Consider the following 14,717-nt stretch of genomic DNA (forward strand, 5'->3'; position numbering starts at 1 on the left):
GGAGGGCCAGTGAAAAGGCTCAGCCTGTAAAATGGAACCCAGGTATGCAAATCAGACCCACATGCCCCCACACTGTGACACATGGTAATTTTTTTTTAAAGATCCAAGGAATATTAACTACCAGTTCACTAATAACTTATATCGAATTTAACATAACTAGTGTGTAATAGCATCTAATCAGTTCCTGAATCACCAGCAACCTTTCTAAGTAAAACTTCACAGGAATAAAAACACCTATCAAGCAGGGCGTGGTGGTGCGCACCTTTAGCCTTAGCACTAGGAAGGTGGAGGCAGGGGGATCTCTGTGAGTTCGAGGCCAGACCCGTCTATACAGCGAGTTCCAGCTTAAACAGAGAGGCCCAGACATAAGCTATCTTCTCTCTCAATATTGTCTTCCCTGTCCCCATTTCTCCATACAGCTGGGACACTAAGGTACTGAGCCAGAAATCTCTTCGAGCTCCATCCTTACTTATTTTGAACCACACAACTCCTGATACCCCATTTCCCGTAAAACTTTCCCCGACTCGGGACACTTAGGAACCATGCAGCCATAACCCTCATGCTTTTCCTGCCAACCTCCCTCGAGGGGAGAACTTTTCTCCTGGGATTCACATCTCAGCCATCAACACCGGGCTCGCCCCCAGGCCCCAGCCCGCAGTCCCAGTTACCTAGGTGCTGTGGAACTGCGAAAGAGCCCCAGTTTCTGCGCCCCTGCTCTCTCCCCTCCCACCGGCTCCACGGGGCCGAGCAGATGCCGGGCTTAGAACCGCGGAGCTGAGGGTCGCACAAAAGGCCCCGTACGGCCCTCCTGGGGCTGCTCCGGGCCTGCACCCCCCCCAACCCACCCGAGGCCCGGCCACGCCCGCTGGGCGGCGGGAAGCCGGGATGCTCCGTCGGGCGCGCCGCTCGCTGACCCCGACCCCACCCACGCCCCACCCACGCCGGCCACCCCCAAGGCTGGACCCTCGCCGGGCCATAGCGAAAGAGCATCCTGCGCTTTCCCCCCCACCCCCACCTCCCCAGGCCCCCGAGGCCCCCGAGGCCCAGGCCGGCCGCATCCCCAACGGGCCCCGCTGCCCCGGCCCGGTACCCCCGGTCCCCCGCCCGCACTCACAGGCTGCCTGAGCAGGAGGTGCACACGAACGAGCCGACCGTCATGTTCACGTAGGTGGGGCCTCGCTGGTCGCAGTCGAAGCACTTGCGGTTGTGCGGCAGCCCCGTCATGTCCCGCAGCATCTTCAGGTGCTTCTCCTCCTGCTTCCGCTTCGCGCTGGCCGCCATGGCCGCGGCTCCGACCGAGGAGGCCGGCAGGGCCGGGAGCCGGCGGCGCAGCCCGGGCCCCGCGCACCCTCCCACGGGCCGCCCTGGTCTCCGCCGCCTCCGCCCTCCGCCCGCGCGGGGTCCGGCCTCGGCCTCGGCCTCCGCTCCGCTCCGCTCCTCTCGGCTGGACGAGACGCGGCCGCTGCGCAGCACGCGCCGACCGGTCACACCAACCGGCCGGGCGGGACAACCGCCACTACAGCCGCCGCCGCCGCCACCTTCCCGACTTCTCCTAAGGGGGAAAAGACGAGGGGGGGCGGGGGGAGCGGGGCGGGAGAGACAAGAGGAGGCCCGCCTCGGGCGGCCGGCGGCCAAGTGCGAGCCGGCGCCCTCAACTGGCCGGGAGGAGTCACTGCGGCCACGCTGCTGCAGGGGTCGGAGCTGGGCGGGGTAGAGAAGACACAATGGTGACAATAACAGACCTTATCCATCCACTGGGTGCCAGAACGTGCTACGCGCTTCACATAGCCTATCTTCCTCCCGGCAGAAATGTACCCGACAGCTTCCCTCTGCTTTAGGAGTAACTCCCTCCAAATTCCTCACCAGCAGAGTCTAGCCTAGCCGCCTGCTTCCACTCCATTCCATTCACTCATTTACTCTAGACTTAGATTTCTCTCCAGCTCAGCTTACTTCTTTCTCATTCCTGCCCTTGCTGTTCTCTGGGTAGCAAACAAGGTTTATCAACTTCGCCGCTCCTGACATAGTTTGGAGGGAAGCATGCCTGGACTCTCTGTCCACTAAATGCCATAACGGCGCGGCCCCTCACTTTCCCAAGGTACGATAACCAAATATCGTCACGCATTGCCAGATCTCCAGGGAGGTAGAGAGGAATGGGACCGTCTGCTGCTTGGGGAGGACCAGCCAGATCACCCCCCCACCCCCACCCCAACAAGCTATTTCATTTTGGTCACATGAGGTTCAACCAGCCAGACGGCCCCAGATCACTCTCCATGGTTGCAGCTCGCCTCTCTGGGAGCTGCCCTCTCCTCCCCCTCCCAGATTACTATGTTGTATTTCATGGTTCCTTCACAGGCACCTACGGTTATTTGAAGTAGTTTCCTGCCTGCTCTGGACTCTCCCTTCAGGCTGCAGACGGCCTGCTCCTTGTACACTTTCCTGAACTGAAGGCTCTGAGCTCCTTGTTTGTGGAAATGGATGCGTGACATGTATCTTGCTATCTTCTTGGCTGCGCTTTTGAGCTAAGCCTGGTTCGTATTTCCGTGCCACCAGGTGGGAGAGTCTGATGCACTGGGGTAAATTTACTATGATATTCACCTGTGGAAGCCAGAGTTCCAACCCAGTCCAGCAGCAACACCCACTTTTTGTTGCTGCAGACAGTCACTGCCAGCCAGCCCCTAGTGCACTGATTCTCAACCTGAAGGTCAAACATTAGTTTTAGAGGAGCCGCAATCATTTACATTACTGTCCATAACAGTAACAAAATTACAACTACGAAGTAGCAATGGAGATAATTTTATGGTTGGGGGGTCCATCACAACATGAGGAATTGTATTAAAGGGTCGCAGCATTAGGAAGGTTGAGAACCACTGCCTTAAGGTATGAGAAACCATCTGTGCCCTCATTTATCAAAGGAGTATGGAGAGACTTCTAGAGAATACTGTCCCTGTCCCCCACCACAAACAGAGTGGTTTTCACAAGAGGAGAATTCAAGTCTCTTAGCTGGAAGTGCTGAGTCAGCCCAGGGAGCCGGCAGATTAACGTAACATTATTAGTAAGAGTAAATGACATTATTATTAAGGGGTGGGGGGGCAGATAGGTTGGCTAATGTGCTTCTGAACTTTTCATGAAAAATATTAAACTATGCTGAGGTCCTGAGGTCCCGACTCTCCTCAGTATCCCAAGTCCACCTTCAGCAATTATCAGCTCGTGCCTCATCTTGCTTTATTGAAACCTTTACCCAGCCTGTCTGTCCTCTTTCCCAATTTAAAGTCAACTGTTGCTGTCATATCATTTATCCTAAAACAAATCTATTACTGAAAAGGTCAGGACCAAGAATTTAGCTCAGTGTCAGAACACTCGTCTTGTATAAGCAGGCCCTGGTTTGAGCCCAGCCCTGGAAAAATAAGAGTTCCCCTCTCCCTCTCCATCACCCCTTCCCCCCTCTCCTCCCCCTCCCCCTGCCTCTCTCCTTCCCTCCTTCCCCCCACCCCTCCATGCCACTACAACTAGCACACATAGAAAATTAGGAATAAGTCCTCAGAAATCATCAGATGTCCCACCACTGTTGTGTTAGCTGTACTATCAGTATTTTTTTTTTTTTTAGAGTTTAATATTTTCCTTGACTCTGTGTACAATTATAGTTAGGTAGCATCAGAATACAGTCCTAGCAGGGAGTCATGTAAGGAGATTTCTGAGTGCCTCTGAGAAAACTCCAAGAGACCGAGACCAAGAGCTTTGTGACCTCAGTTTCTTTAAAATCACTGGATTGTCCTTGGACTGTGTTTTCATGCTTCTCCCAGGGGTGGCAGACAGGAGCGTGTTGACTTCAGATTCCTCGTGTTTGTTCATATGCCTCTATGGGAAGCCATGTTTTTTCCTCTCCAGCTTGTCTGCCACATGCCCTTGTGATTGGGCCCTTGACTCATGCGATGCTGTCGGGTGAGACTTTCTTCCGCCCCTTTTATGAGTGCCATCCTCCCAGGCCCCACCACCTCTAGAGCAGTTAACAGCTGGTGTGCTCCATACAGTCTCTTTTGCGCACATTCTCTCTTTTCCCCCTACAGTCTCTGTCTGTGTCATTGAACATACCCCCATCCTCTCTGTTTTCTACAGATAGGAGGTTAGATCTAGCTTATTTGTATCCGGCCCAGTTTTGGCAAGAGCATTACGTTTTCCCATTGGGAAGCATGCAGCTGGGGTGTCTTTCTGTGATGTTAGCAGCCACCGACAATTAACGCCTACAGTCACAAATACAAAATGATGATAGTCTGGCTCCGTTGTTCCCATTTCTTCTATTTTAAGCTGAGATATTATATTCCCCGTGCAAACAGTCAAGAAACCAAGCCAGACATGGTGGCACATCCCTTTAATACTAGCACTCAGGAGGCAGAGGCAAGTGGGTCTCTGTGAGGGCAAGACCAGCCCACTCTACACATCGAGTTCCAGGACAGCCAAGACTACATGGTAAGGTCTTGCCTCAATCAATCAATCAATCAATCAATCAGAAAAATGTCCTCACATATACTAACATATACATCACACACACAAGACAAATACTGGATTCCTTGCCTTTGCTCTCAGTTTTCTAAGGCCATCCTTTATGGGTCTCACTTCATCTTCCCAGAGCGATCACAGTTTTTAAGCATCGTTATGAATCAAGGGCGGATACATATTTGATCCATTGCACATCGTCATTGACTGCAATCATCTCACCACTGGCCGGAGGAGGCTATGAGTAGGGCTCTTGTATGTTTTAGCAAAACCTAAGGGTCCCGGGGTTGGCCAAGAGACGAGAGAGTATGCAGAATGCAGGCCTATCAGAACAGAACAAAAGTGCTGACATCATGCTCGCTGACCAGAGGACACCACCATAGTCTCTTAAGGGTTACCGGCAAACATCTCTCACACCTCTTCCCCCCCCCCACCCCCCATACCCTCCCCAGCCCCGCACACCCCCTCCCACAACCCTTGGCTTCCATTTTTGCAGGGCTCACTTGTCATCTGTCTGCTTCCTGGCTGTTCCTCTCTCCTGTGGTCCATCGTCTAGTAAATAGCAGACTAGGAAGCAGCGGCAGCTTACACAACTATGTTAAATGAGTGGTTGTGTTTGTCCTGTGTTTGTTGTTGAAGAGCGATGATTGCCAAACGATGGATGTACAGCCAGCTGAAATTCATGTGAAGTCCAAGGTGTTTTGTCTAAGAAAAAACTGGCCCACTGACTGTTAGCTTTCTTACTATATGGCAAGAAATCAATTAAGAAATCAATTTCTACTTTTTAAACAGAGAGTAGCTTGTGACGTAGGAGGGCTTTATTTATTTTCATTCCTTTGAGCCTCTCACGAACAGGAGAGAGATTATTATCCCATTTTATAGACAAGGAAACTGACGCCCTGAAAAGGTTGTCTGCTCTGTGGCCGTGTGATCAGTGAGGTATACAGTTGGGACTCAAACCCTGATCTGACTGCAAGGCAGCAGCTTCTATCTCTTCTGGCCCCTCCACGCTGTGTTCAGTGGATTTGCAGAGCAGAAATTACCTGAAAAGATCTCAGCTCCGCAGCCAGAATAATCTTTTCTATCTTTTTTTGGTTTTTCGAGAGAGGATTTTTCTGTGTAGCCTTGGCTATCCTGGACTCACTTTGTAGACCAGGTTAGCCTCGAACTCACAGCAATCCAACTACCTCTGCCTCCCTAGAGTGCTGGGATTAAAGGTATGTACCACCACCGCCCAGAATAATCTTTTCAAAATGCAAATGTAATTCAGGCATTCCCCTACCAAAAAAAAAAAAACAAAAAACAAAACAAAAAACAAACTCCTCCCACCCCCTGTTAAGCCTTTCAGTGACTTCATGTTGCTTTTAAGATGAAAACCCAGGTGGCTTCTTCTTTTCTGTAGCCCAGATTGGCCTGAAACGCACCATGTGGGCTAGGATGACCTTGAATTTCTGGTCCTCCCACGTCCACCTGCCCAGGGTGGGATTACAAACTTGTGCCACAGGCCTCGATTTTGTGCTGTCCTTCAGATTGTCTCCTTCTGCGTGTAACAGAAGTGCTCTACCAAGAACTGAGCTACCCATCCACGAGGCTTCTTGTCTACCAAGTTATGTCTCCCTGGCCCAACCGCACATCCTTTGGGTACCACTGTAAGTCTTACCATTGCTCTCCATTCCTGCGTCTAGTTTTATATGCACTCTCCCCTCCCGATGAGTTTTTTTTACACATCACCTGGTCCTAGCTCAAGATCTTTTTTCAGAGATCTACCTAACCAAGTCCCATCCCATAATATATATTGATAGCCCAATTACCTCTTCTTTACAGCACTCAGTGTCGTGGCTATTTATACTACATTGTGGTTTTCATTTACATCTCTCATCCTGCTGTACACACACACACACACACACACACACACACTTGCTCGAGAGCACATGCACATGCACACACACACACACACACACACACACACACTTGCTCGAGAGCACATGCACACACACACACACACACACACACACACACACACTTGCTCGAGAGCACATGCACACACACACACACACACACACACACACACACACACACACACACAAGCAGGCAACCCTGCAGGCTTTATTCAGGAAGAGACTGGATACCAGGTCCCAGAACTACATTATTTCGCCAGCACCTAACATGCTCTTGGCACTTAGAAAGGGCTCAGTAAATATTAGTTAGTGACTAGACAAGATGCAGCGACAAACTGCCAGATAGTAAAGCTCCCCTCAGTCTGAGGCAGCAGGGTTCAGCATTCTGTTTGTTGTTGTTTTGCTGTTTTGGCTCCCAGAATGAGGACAAGTGCTGCCAAAGCTGCAGTGGTTTTATTAAGGATCTTGCAATGTCTGAAATCAAAACCCCAATGGTTTAAAAAAAAAAAAAAAGAATCTAAAACCTCCATGAATGCTGACTGCGTCGCTCCAAGGCCCTTCCCTGTCTTATCTGTAGGCGTGAGTCAGAGAAAATGTGCTGAACAAACCCTGGTATTCGAGAGGCCCCACAGAGCCAGGAGCCAGCGGCCAACTCACCCTCCAAGCTGCAGGCCAGGCCCTTGGAGAGCAGAGCCATTGTAAGCATTAGCTAACCCCACGGCTTGCCTGGCGGAGGTTTCAGCCCCTGGAGAAGAAGGCTTCTGCTTCATGGAGGACCACACTTCAGCCTTCTGACAAAACCTGTTTTCACAGAGTCACAGAGATCCACTGCCAGACAGGAACCTGTCCCCGTGGTCCTCCTTGCTACCTGCAGCGTACTCAGTTCATATTTGCAGTAGCTTGGACTTAGGTAGCCAATAGCATGGTTGCCTTATTTGGCTTTCTTGGACGTCAAAGGTCTAAGTTTTATGTCACCTATTTTTGCATTACTACAACCCTATATATCCTGGACAGAAACAACTCAAAGAGCGAAGGGCTTATTTTGGCTCCTGGTTGTGGGGGCATTCAAACCTACCATGGCAGGGAAGGTATGGCTGCGTTCATGGGACCGGGAGTATATGGTAGAGGCTTGCTCACATGCCACAAATCAGCAGAGAACAGGAGGCTGGAAACAGGGCCACGTGTTCAGAAGCTTACCCCTAGAGACTAACTTGTAGCCACCGTATCCCACCTCCACCCCGTGAAAGGACTTCAAAATAATACCGTGGGTGCTCGCTTCTACGCCACCTCTGCTAAACTTGGAATGGTACAGAGATGATTAATGTGGTCCTGACAGGACAGGCATGGTGTTATGGGCTTGCATTCCCAACCACTCAGAAAGCTGAGGCAGGAGGATGGCAAGTTCAAGACCTATCTTGGCAATTTAGTGAGAATCTGTCTCAGAGTTTTGTCGCTCTTTTGATTGTCTTAACAGCAAGGAAGTAGATAAGCGGCACCATACTTGCTCAAAACGCTCAGGGTCCTACGTTCAACCCTCGTGCATTGGTTTGAATGACAGTGTCCAGCATAGGCTCAGATATTTGAATGCGTGGTCCCCTTTTGGTGGTGCTGTTTTATGAGAGTGTGGAAATTTTGGGAGGTGGAGCCTTGCTGGAGGAAGTATGTCACTAGGGGGTGGGCTCTATGTGTTTATAGACACTCTACACTTCCTGTTTGCTTTCTCAGCTTGTTGCTCACAGTAAAGGTTGTGAGCTGTCACGTTCTGTTCCTGCTGCTAAGGCCTGCCACTTGCTGCCCTGCCTCCCTGCCATCATGGCCTCTTAGCCCTCAGAACTGGAAGCTCAAATAAACCTTTCTTTGATAAGTTGCCTTGGATGTGGTGTTTTATCACAGCAACAGAAAAGTAACTGATATGCCTGGGTACCACAAAAAATAAATTAATAAATATGCCACTTATGAGCACAAAGTATTCAAAAACAGGAGTCTGTAGCAGTTTAACTACTTTTTAAAGATATCTTCATTTTGAGGCCCATTTTGACTTTTCTTTTTATCAGAATCTTAAAAAAAAAAAAAAAGAAAGAAAGAAAGAAAAGAAAAAGGGCCGGACGTGGTGGTGCACACCTTTCATCCCAGCACTCGGGAGGCAGAGGCAGGTGGATGGCTGTGAGGTCAAGACCAGCCTGGTCTACAAAGCAAGTTCAGGACAGCCAAGGCTACACAGAGAGACCCTGTCTTGAAAAACCAAAATAAATAAATAAACAAACAGGAGAAAAGTAAGCATGAATTCTCTCTCTGTGGCTACCGACTTTCCTTCCAATCACTTCCAAAGCCTGATTGTCTTGCCTGGCCCCAAAAATTATAGCTCAGAGCTTCAAAGAGGCCTCCAGAATTTTCCCCAAGCACCATTCCATTTGGGCTGGATGTCAGCGAGCTTTGCTCTCCATTTATTATTATTATTATTATTATTATTATTATTATTAGTAGTAGTAGTAGTAGTAGTAGTAGTAGTAGTAGTAGTAGAAGTAGTAGTAGTAGTTTTTTTTCTTTTTTTTCTTTTTTGGCTTTTCGAGACAGGGTCTCTGTATAGCCTTGGCTGCCCTGGACTCCCTCTGTAGACCAGGCTGGCCTCGAACTCACAGCGATCCACCTGCTTCTGCCTCCCAATTGCTGGGATTAAAGGCTTGCACCACCATGCCTGGCTATTTTTGGTTTTTCAAGACAGGGTTTCTCTGTGTAGCCCTGGCTGTCCTGGAACTCTCTTTGTAGACTAGATTGGCCTCGAACTCACAGCAATCTGCCGGCCTCCACCTCCCGAGCACTGGGATATCAGAGGCATGTGCCACCATGCCTGGCCTTACCCCTTTCCATTCTTGTCTTCAACTGTTCCTTCACCTCAGGCTCCTGAGGCAGCTGAGACTGAGTCTGCGAAGAGGCGGGAGTTAACTGATGGCAAGGAGGATGTAGAGTGCAGGGAAACCTGGGTTGTGGGATTTCTCTTTGGATGGGCATTCTTCCCTTCCCATGGCATGACTCCACTCGCCCCCAGTTCCTACCCCCTCCCACCCCCACACCCCCTGGCTTTTGGCCAAGGAGTCCATATTAATCGTTATGGCCCGTGTAAGTAACACAAAGGAAGAGTTGATGTTGGCCCCACCCACTCATCCAGGCCCCCTGCAGGTTTCACATGGCAGATAACCACTCGAGTATGAAGCACCGTGGAAAAATCATCGTGATATTTTCCTCTCCTTTTCTTTCAACAGTGCCTTGCATCAGCTGTGGTCTGCTTATTTTTTAACATTGCTTCCTGGCTTGACTTTTTCAATTTTCAAAAAGCAGTGGGCTGGAAAGGGGAGGGTGGGGGAAGAAATTACTAAGAACCAGGCCGTCGGCATGCACTTCCTGGAAATAGGGTGCTTTCTGGGTACTGTGCAGACAGCACCCAGAGTGTCAAAACCAGACAGCTGTGAGTGCCTTCCTCACCACCAAGGCTGACAGGCAGTCACCTGGCTGCTGCCTCCCTGTCACAGGTGTCTGTCTCCCTGTCATACCTGCACACTAAGCACTTGCCCCTGCTGCTGAAGACCTACTTTGTTGCTTCTACTTGAATTCTCTTGTCTGTACTCATTTTTAACTGTCTCTTGCCAGCTGAATTCAGTGTGCTCAGAGAGTCCTGGGACCTGGCGCCTTGTGTTTCTTACTTTGCTGGGCCATAGAAGACTCTCCAGTTGGTTAACGAGGAGCTCACCTCAGGCCATTCCAGAAACTCAAAGCAATCTCCTCGGGCTTTATTATTCACTTATCAGAAAAGCAGTTCCTAGGCCTGTAAGGGAAACCAGCAGTAGCTTCCAGGCTTCCGTCAGCGTCTGTGTACTGAGCGTCAGCTATCTGTCAGACGGGGAACGAGACACAGTGTCTGGGGTGGGGGTGGGGGTGGGGGTGGGGGGCTCCCATGAAAAGTATAACAGGCCAGATAACTCAGAGGCCAGAAGAACTGGGGTGATGGAAGATACCGTGAAAGGAGCAGATGCCACAGGGTGGTCAGATTGCTTCCGGGTAGGTGAAGGAGGGACAGTCGTCAGACTTGCCCATCTGAGAAATGACATCCAGCAATGACCCAGCCTGGAGACTGCACCAAGCAGCCTTCCTTCCTTGTCAGACTGTGCCAGAATCAAGACTCCCAGGCCATCCTGTTGGCCAGAACAGAACTTGAGTCACAGTCTTTGGCAGCCAAAGGGAAAGAGAAAAAGCTCCTGCCTCAGCAACAGGAAGAGTCTGGGGTAAGAAACGCTCCATTCACACTGTCAATGGGACGTTGTTCTTGCCCACGACTGAAAAGAGAAAGGGGAGCTTCCCTTCTGGTTCAGGGGAAAGAAAGAAGCCCCTGTGGGGTGTGTGGGGGAAACCCTGTTCTAGTTATCAGAAAGAAACCCCTCCCCACAGGGCTTTCTGTTCCCACAGGAAAAGGCAAAAAGACCCTTCCTGTTGCTTCTCCACTTGAAGGGATATTTTATTATTACATGTTGTATACACACACGGACACAAACATGTTCATGTGTGTGTCACAGTACCATGTGGAAATCAGGAGTGATTTCTCTCTTTCTACCATGTAGGGCACAAGGATCAAACTCATCTTGCCAAGCTTGGTGAGAACCTGGCCCAGATGGAGATATTTTTAAAAATGGGTCTCTAAAACACTCGTCACTTCTCTCACCAAGTTCCAGCAGTCAGGCAGTGGCTTTGATACAACTTAGGGTGAACTGAGCATAAAGTACCTCCTGTGAGCCACCGGTGTTGCTGTCCCTCCTAAGATGAGATGCGTGATTTGCCCAGAACAACACAGGTGACACTTCAATAATAATTTCTGACATTTCCTGCTACTAAGCACCTTCTGTACAGTGACCTCTATTAGTCCTTTGCAGGTAGGTTTTATTGTTAGGACCATTTTACAGGTGAAAATTAAGGCTGCCAATGACTGTGCCACAGTCCTGGAGCTGGGAAGTGGTGGGTCTGGACTGAGAAGGAAGCGGGAGTTTTTTTGTTTTGTTTTGTTTTAGTTTTGGTTTTGGTTTGGTTTTTGCTTTGTTGTTTGTTTGTGGTTTTTTTTTCTTTTCTCTATTGCTCTTCTTTTTTTTTTTTTTTTTTTTTAGACAGGGTTTCTCTGTGTAGCCATGGCTGTCCTGGACTCGCTTTGTAGACCAGGTAGACCGGGCTGGCCTCGAACTCACAGCGATCCATCTGCCTGCCTCTGCCTCCAGAGTGTTGTTTTTGTTTTAGGCCATAATTTAGCCAATTTAACCAGATGATCAATCTGGCAGGATCCAGAATCACCTAAGAGACAAGCCTCTGGGCGCATCTGTGAGATATTTTCTCCGGTATGATCATTGATGTGGGAATATTCCCGCAAAGGTGGGCAGTGAGGTCCCGTGGGCTGAGATCCCAGACTGACTGAAGGGAAGAAAAAACATGATCTGAGTGCAAGCGTTCATCTCTTTCTTTGCTTCCTGATTACGAATACAAGGTGACCAACTGCCTCAGCTCCTGCCGCTCCCCTCCCCCTCCCCCACCGTGACAGGTTGGACACTCAAAATAAGCCCTTTAGTGGTTTCCCCAGGTCAGGCCAAGAGAACGCTTACTCCATTAACCTCCACCACCGGTAGCCTGGTCACTATTGTAACCTCTTCTTGGGAATCCACCCCTGTTCTGTGTCAGACCCGGAAAAGGCTGATGGCCAAAGTCCAAAGTCCAGATTCCCTCTTCCCAGTTCAATCTAGGGACAAGGCTCCGCTGGGTTCCTTTGACCCGAAGCTTGCCTCCTCTGGAAGGATGCTGCCACGCCCCCCCCACCCCACCCCCCCCAGCCTTCCTTTCCTCACAGAAGAGCTCTTCACCTGAAAAGTTACTCAGACCAGGGAAGTTACCTGAAATTCTCGCACACATGCATGAGCGCAGGCACTCACTCATGCGGGAACACACTATCCCCCACGGGGAAAAGCTATGAATATGCAATCTGAAAAGCATTCCTGTTGCAACCTGTCACTGGTGCCACGCTGAGAGGTTGGAGTGAGATGCCATAGAAATGAGGTGACCTCTGGAGCAAGTGTAAAGAGCATACCTACAGGCATTTTTACTGTAAATAAACTACTCTCGGAGTTTGAACTCCCCCTTCATTTTGTGAGTGTCGCCTCAAGGCCATCACATCAGCCACAGCCCTGATTTGGCTGCAATTTCCAGAAGCTTCTATACTCAAAAATCCCCTCCCGTTCATCTTCCTTGACTAGAGCACTACTCCACTTTGATTGGCTGGCGTCTCTGCGGTGGTCGAAGTGGCCTGGAAGTCAGTCCACAGCCCCTACCAAGGGCTCTGGTTTACTCAGTCCACCCCAAATTTTTATTTGTTCTGAGTAAATATGCAATGAAGGTCAGTTCAGTTCAGTCCATTTATCAGATGAACTGCCACCCCCCCACCCCGCCCCCTGCCGCTCACCACAGAAATGACATCTCCATTTACTAATGTTTAACTACCCAGAGGAAGTGGATGGAGTATTGTGTCCGTGTGTTTTTAGGAAGTCCATCTTCAAGTGGTCCTGGACTCTCCCCTGTGTTCCTGCCCTTGAGGAGATGGGGATAGCAATGAAGGAAGGACTTTAGAGTCAGTCTCAGTTCCAACCTTCCGCAATTTGTTGGAATTTTCTGTGCCTCAGTTTCCTCACCTAAAAAATGAGAAACTTTACCAAACCTCAGGAAAGTTGCTATGACAATTAAATGGCTTCCACCACCCCCACTGTTGACACGGATAGTGGCGAGGCTATTCTGTGGATTCCTGGGGCATAATCTACCCGCCCACACTTCACCATAGCCAGAAAACCTGTAAGTTTCAACCTGGGCACCTCTGAAGAAGTGGAATCATATCTTGTCCTCTTCCGGTCTTTGAAAAATTAGATTAGCCCCTCATTTTGTGCTTTGAACACAAATAGCCAGGAAGGCAAGAGGGACCTCTTCAGCAATGCTAAAGGTGTGGTCTATGGTCACCTGTTCTGCCTGGATGGCCTGTAGGGCATCGGTCACCCTTGTACCATTCCTCACCGGCACCTGATTGCTCCAGGTGATCCAGGTGGCCGGGAGCTGTGCCTTTGTTTGGCTCACTGGTCTTTCGACCTTGCCTCTGTCCTCATGTGACTGATCCCTGTAGTTCCATTTAAACTTCCTGATGGCTTTCCTTGGCACATCTGAGGCCAAGAGACCTCTCTTTCTAGGGCAGTAGTCTCTCCTAGGAGTTCTTTGAATAGCTGCGTTCCTACACCTGCGGCCATGTGGAATAGTTAAGAACCCTGACCACTCCTGCTGAAATGCTCCTAAGGATGACAAAGGCTAGGACAACAGTTGTTTGTTTGTTTGTTTTGGGAAGCTTCAAGTTTGATCATATTTATAGGCCTCAGACCTTCTGTCTTAATTTTTCTGAACCCCTCCTACCTATCAATAAGTGTTTCCATTATCTACCTCTGTAACTACTAACCTGTCAGCATCCCCCTCCCCACCTGCCTCTCCTGTCTTCTTCACATTGGACTTTCTGCAAAACCTAAGCTCCTTTATTACCATTAGAGAAGTGGTTCTCAACACAGGAGTTCATATGTTGGATATTCTACTTATCAGATATTTGCATTATGATTCTTATCATTATAGCAAAATTACAGCTATGAAGTAGCAATGAAGTAATTTTATGGGTGGGAGTCACCACAACATGAAAAATTGTACTAAAGTGTTACAGTATTAGGAAGGTTGAGAACCACTGGTTTTAGAGGCAAAAAAGTAGAGTGGGCATGGTGGAGCATGCCTTTAATCCCAACACCCCCCCCCCAATCCCGCCACCCCCGACAGGGTTTCTCTATGTAGCCTTGGCTGTCCTGGATGAGCTTTGTAGACCAGGCTGGCCTCAAACTCATAAAGATCCACCTGCCTCTGCCTTCCTGAGTTCTGGAATTACAGGCATGCCCCACCATACCTGGCTAATCCCAACTCTTGGGAGGTAGAAGCCTGTGGCTCTCTATGAGTTCTAGGCCAGACTGGTGTACATAGCAAGTTCAGGTCAGTGCAGGCTACACAGGGCGACCCTGGGCCAGCACTAACCTTGGTTGTCAACTTGACACACCTAGGAAGAAGAAACCTTAACTGAGGAATTGCCTGAGGAAAGGCAACCTGAATTGAGGTTTGGCCAGTAAGTTTGTGGGCCGGACATTTTTCTTGATTGCTGATAGGTATCAAATGGCTTAGTCCACTGTGGGTGGTGCCATCCCTGGCTAAGTGACATCCCTGGCTAGGTGGGCCTGGGAT

General features: G+C 49.6%; 2 protein-coding genes across 14 annotated transcripts in view; one reads left to right on the top strand and one right to left on the bottom strand.

Annotated features, from left to right (window-relative positions):
* The window catches only part of AGFG1 (ArfGAP with FG repeats 1), a 45,960-nt gene extending 44,384 nt beyond the window's left edge, over positions 1 to 1,576 (bottom strand). For 5 of the 13 annotated variants that reach the window (XM_084778943.1, XM_084778937.1, XM_084778936.1 and 2 more), the window contains exon 1: positions 1,115 to 1,576. In XM_084778943.1, coding sequence (XP_084635069.1) covers positions 1,115 to 1,281 — 167 coding nt within the window. In that variant the 5' untranslated portion in view covers positions 1,282 to 1,576. The remainder of the gene's footprint in view (positions 1 to 1,114) is intronic. The other 8 variants (XM_084778935.1, XM_084778945.1, XM_084778944.1 and 5 more) reach the window with 3 other exon arrangements.
* Positions 1 to 14,717, top strand: part of LOC311595874 (uncharacterized protein) — a 171,707-nt gene that overhangs the window by 97,729 nt on the left and 59,261 nt on the right. The window lies entirely within an intron of this gene.

Source organism: Acomys minous, assembly GCF_964271855.1.
Source record: "Acomys minous genome assembly, chromosome: 4".
Lineage (NCBI taxonomy): Eukaryota > Metazoa > Chordata > Mammalia > Rodentia > Muridae > Acomys > Acomys minous.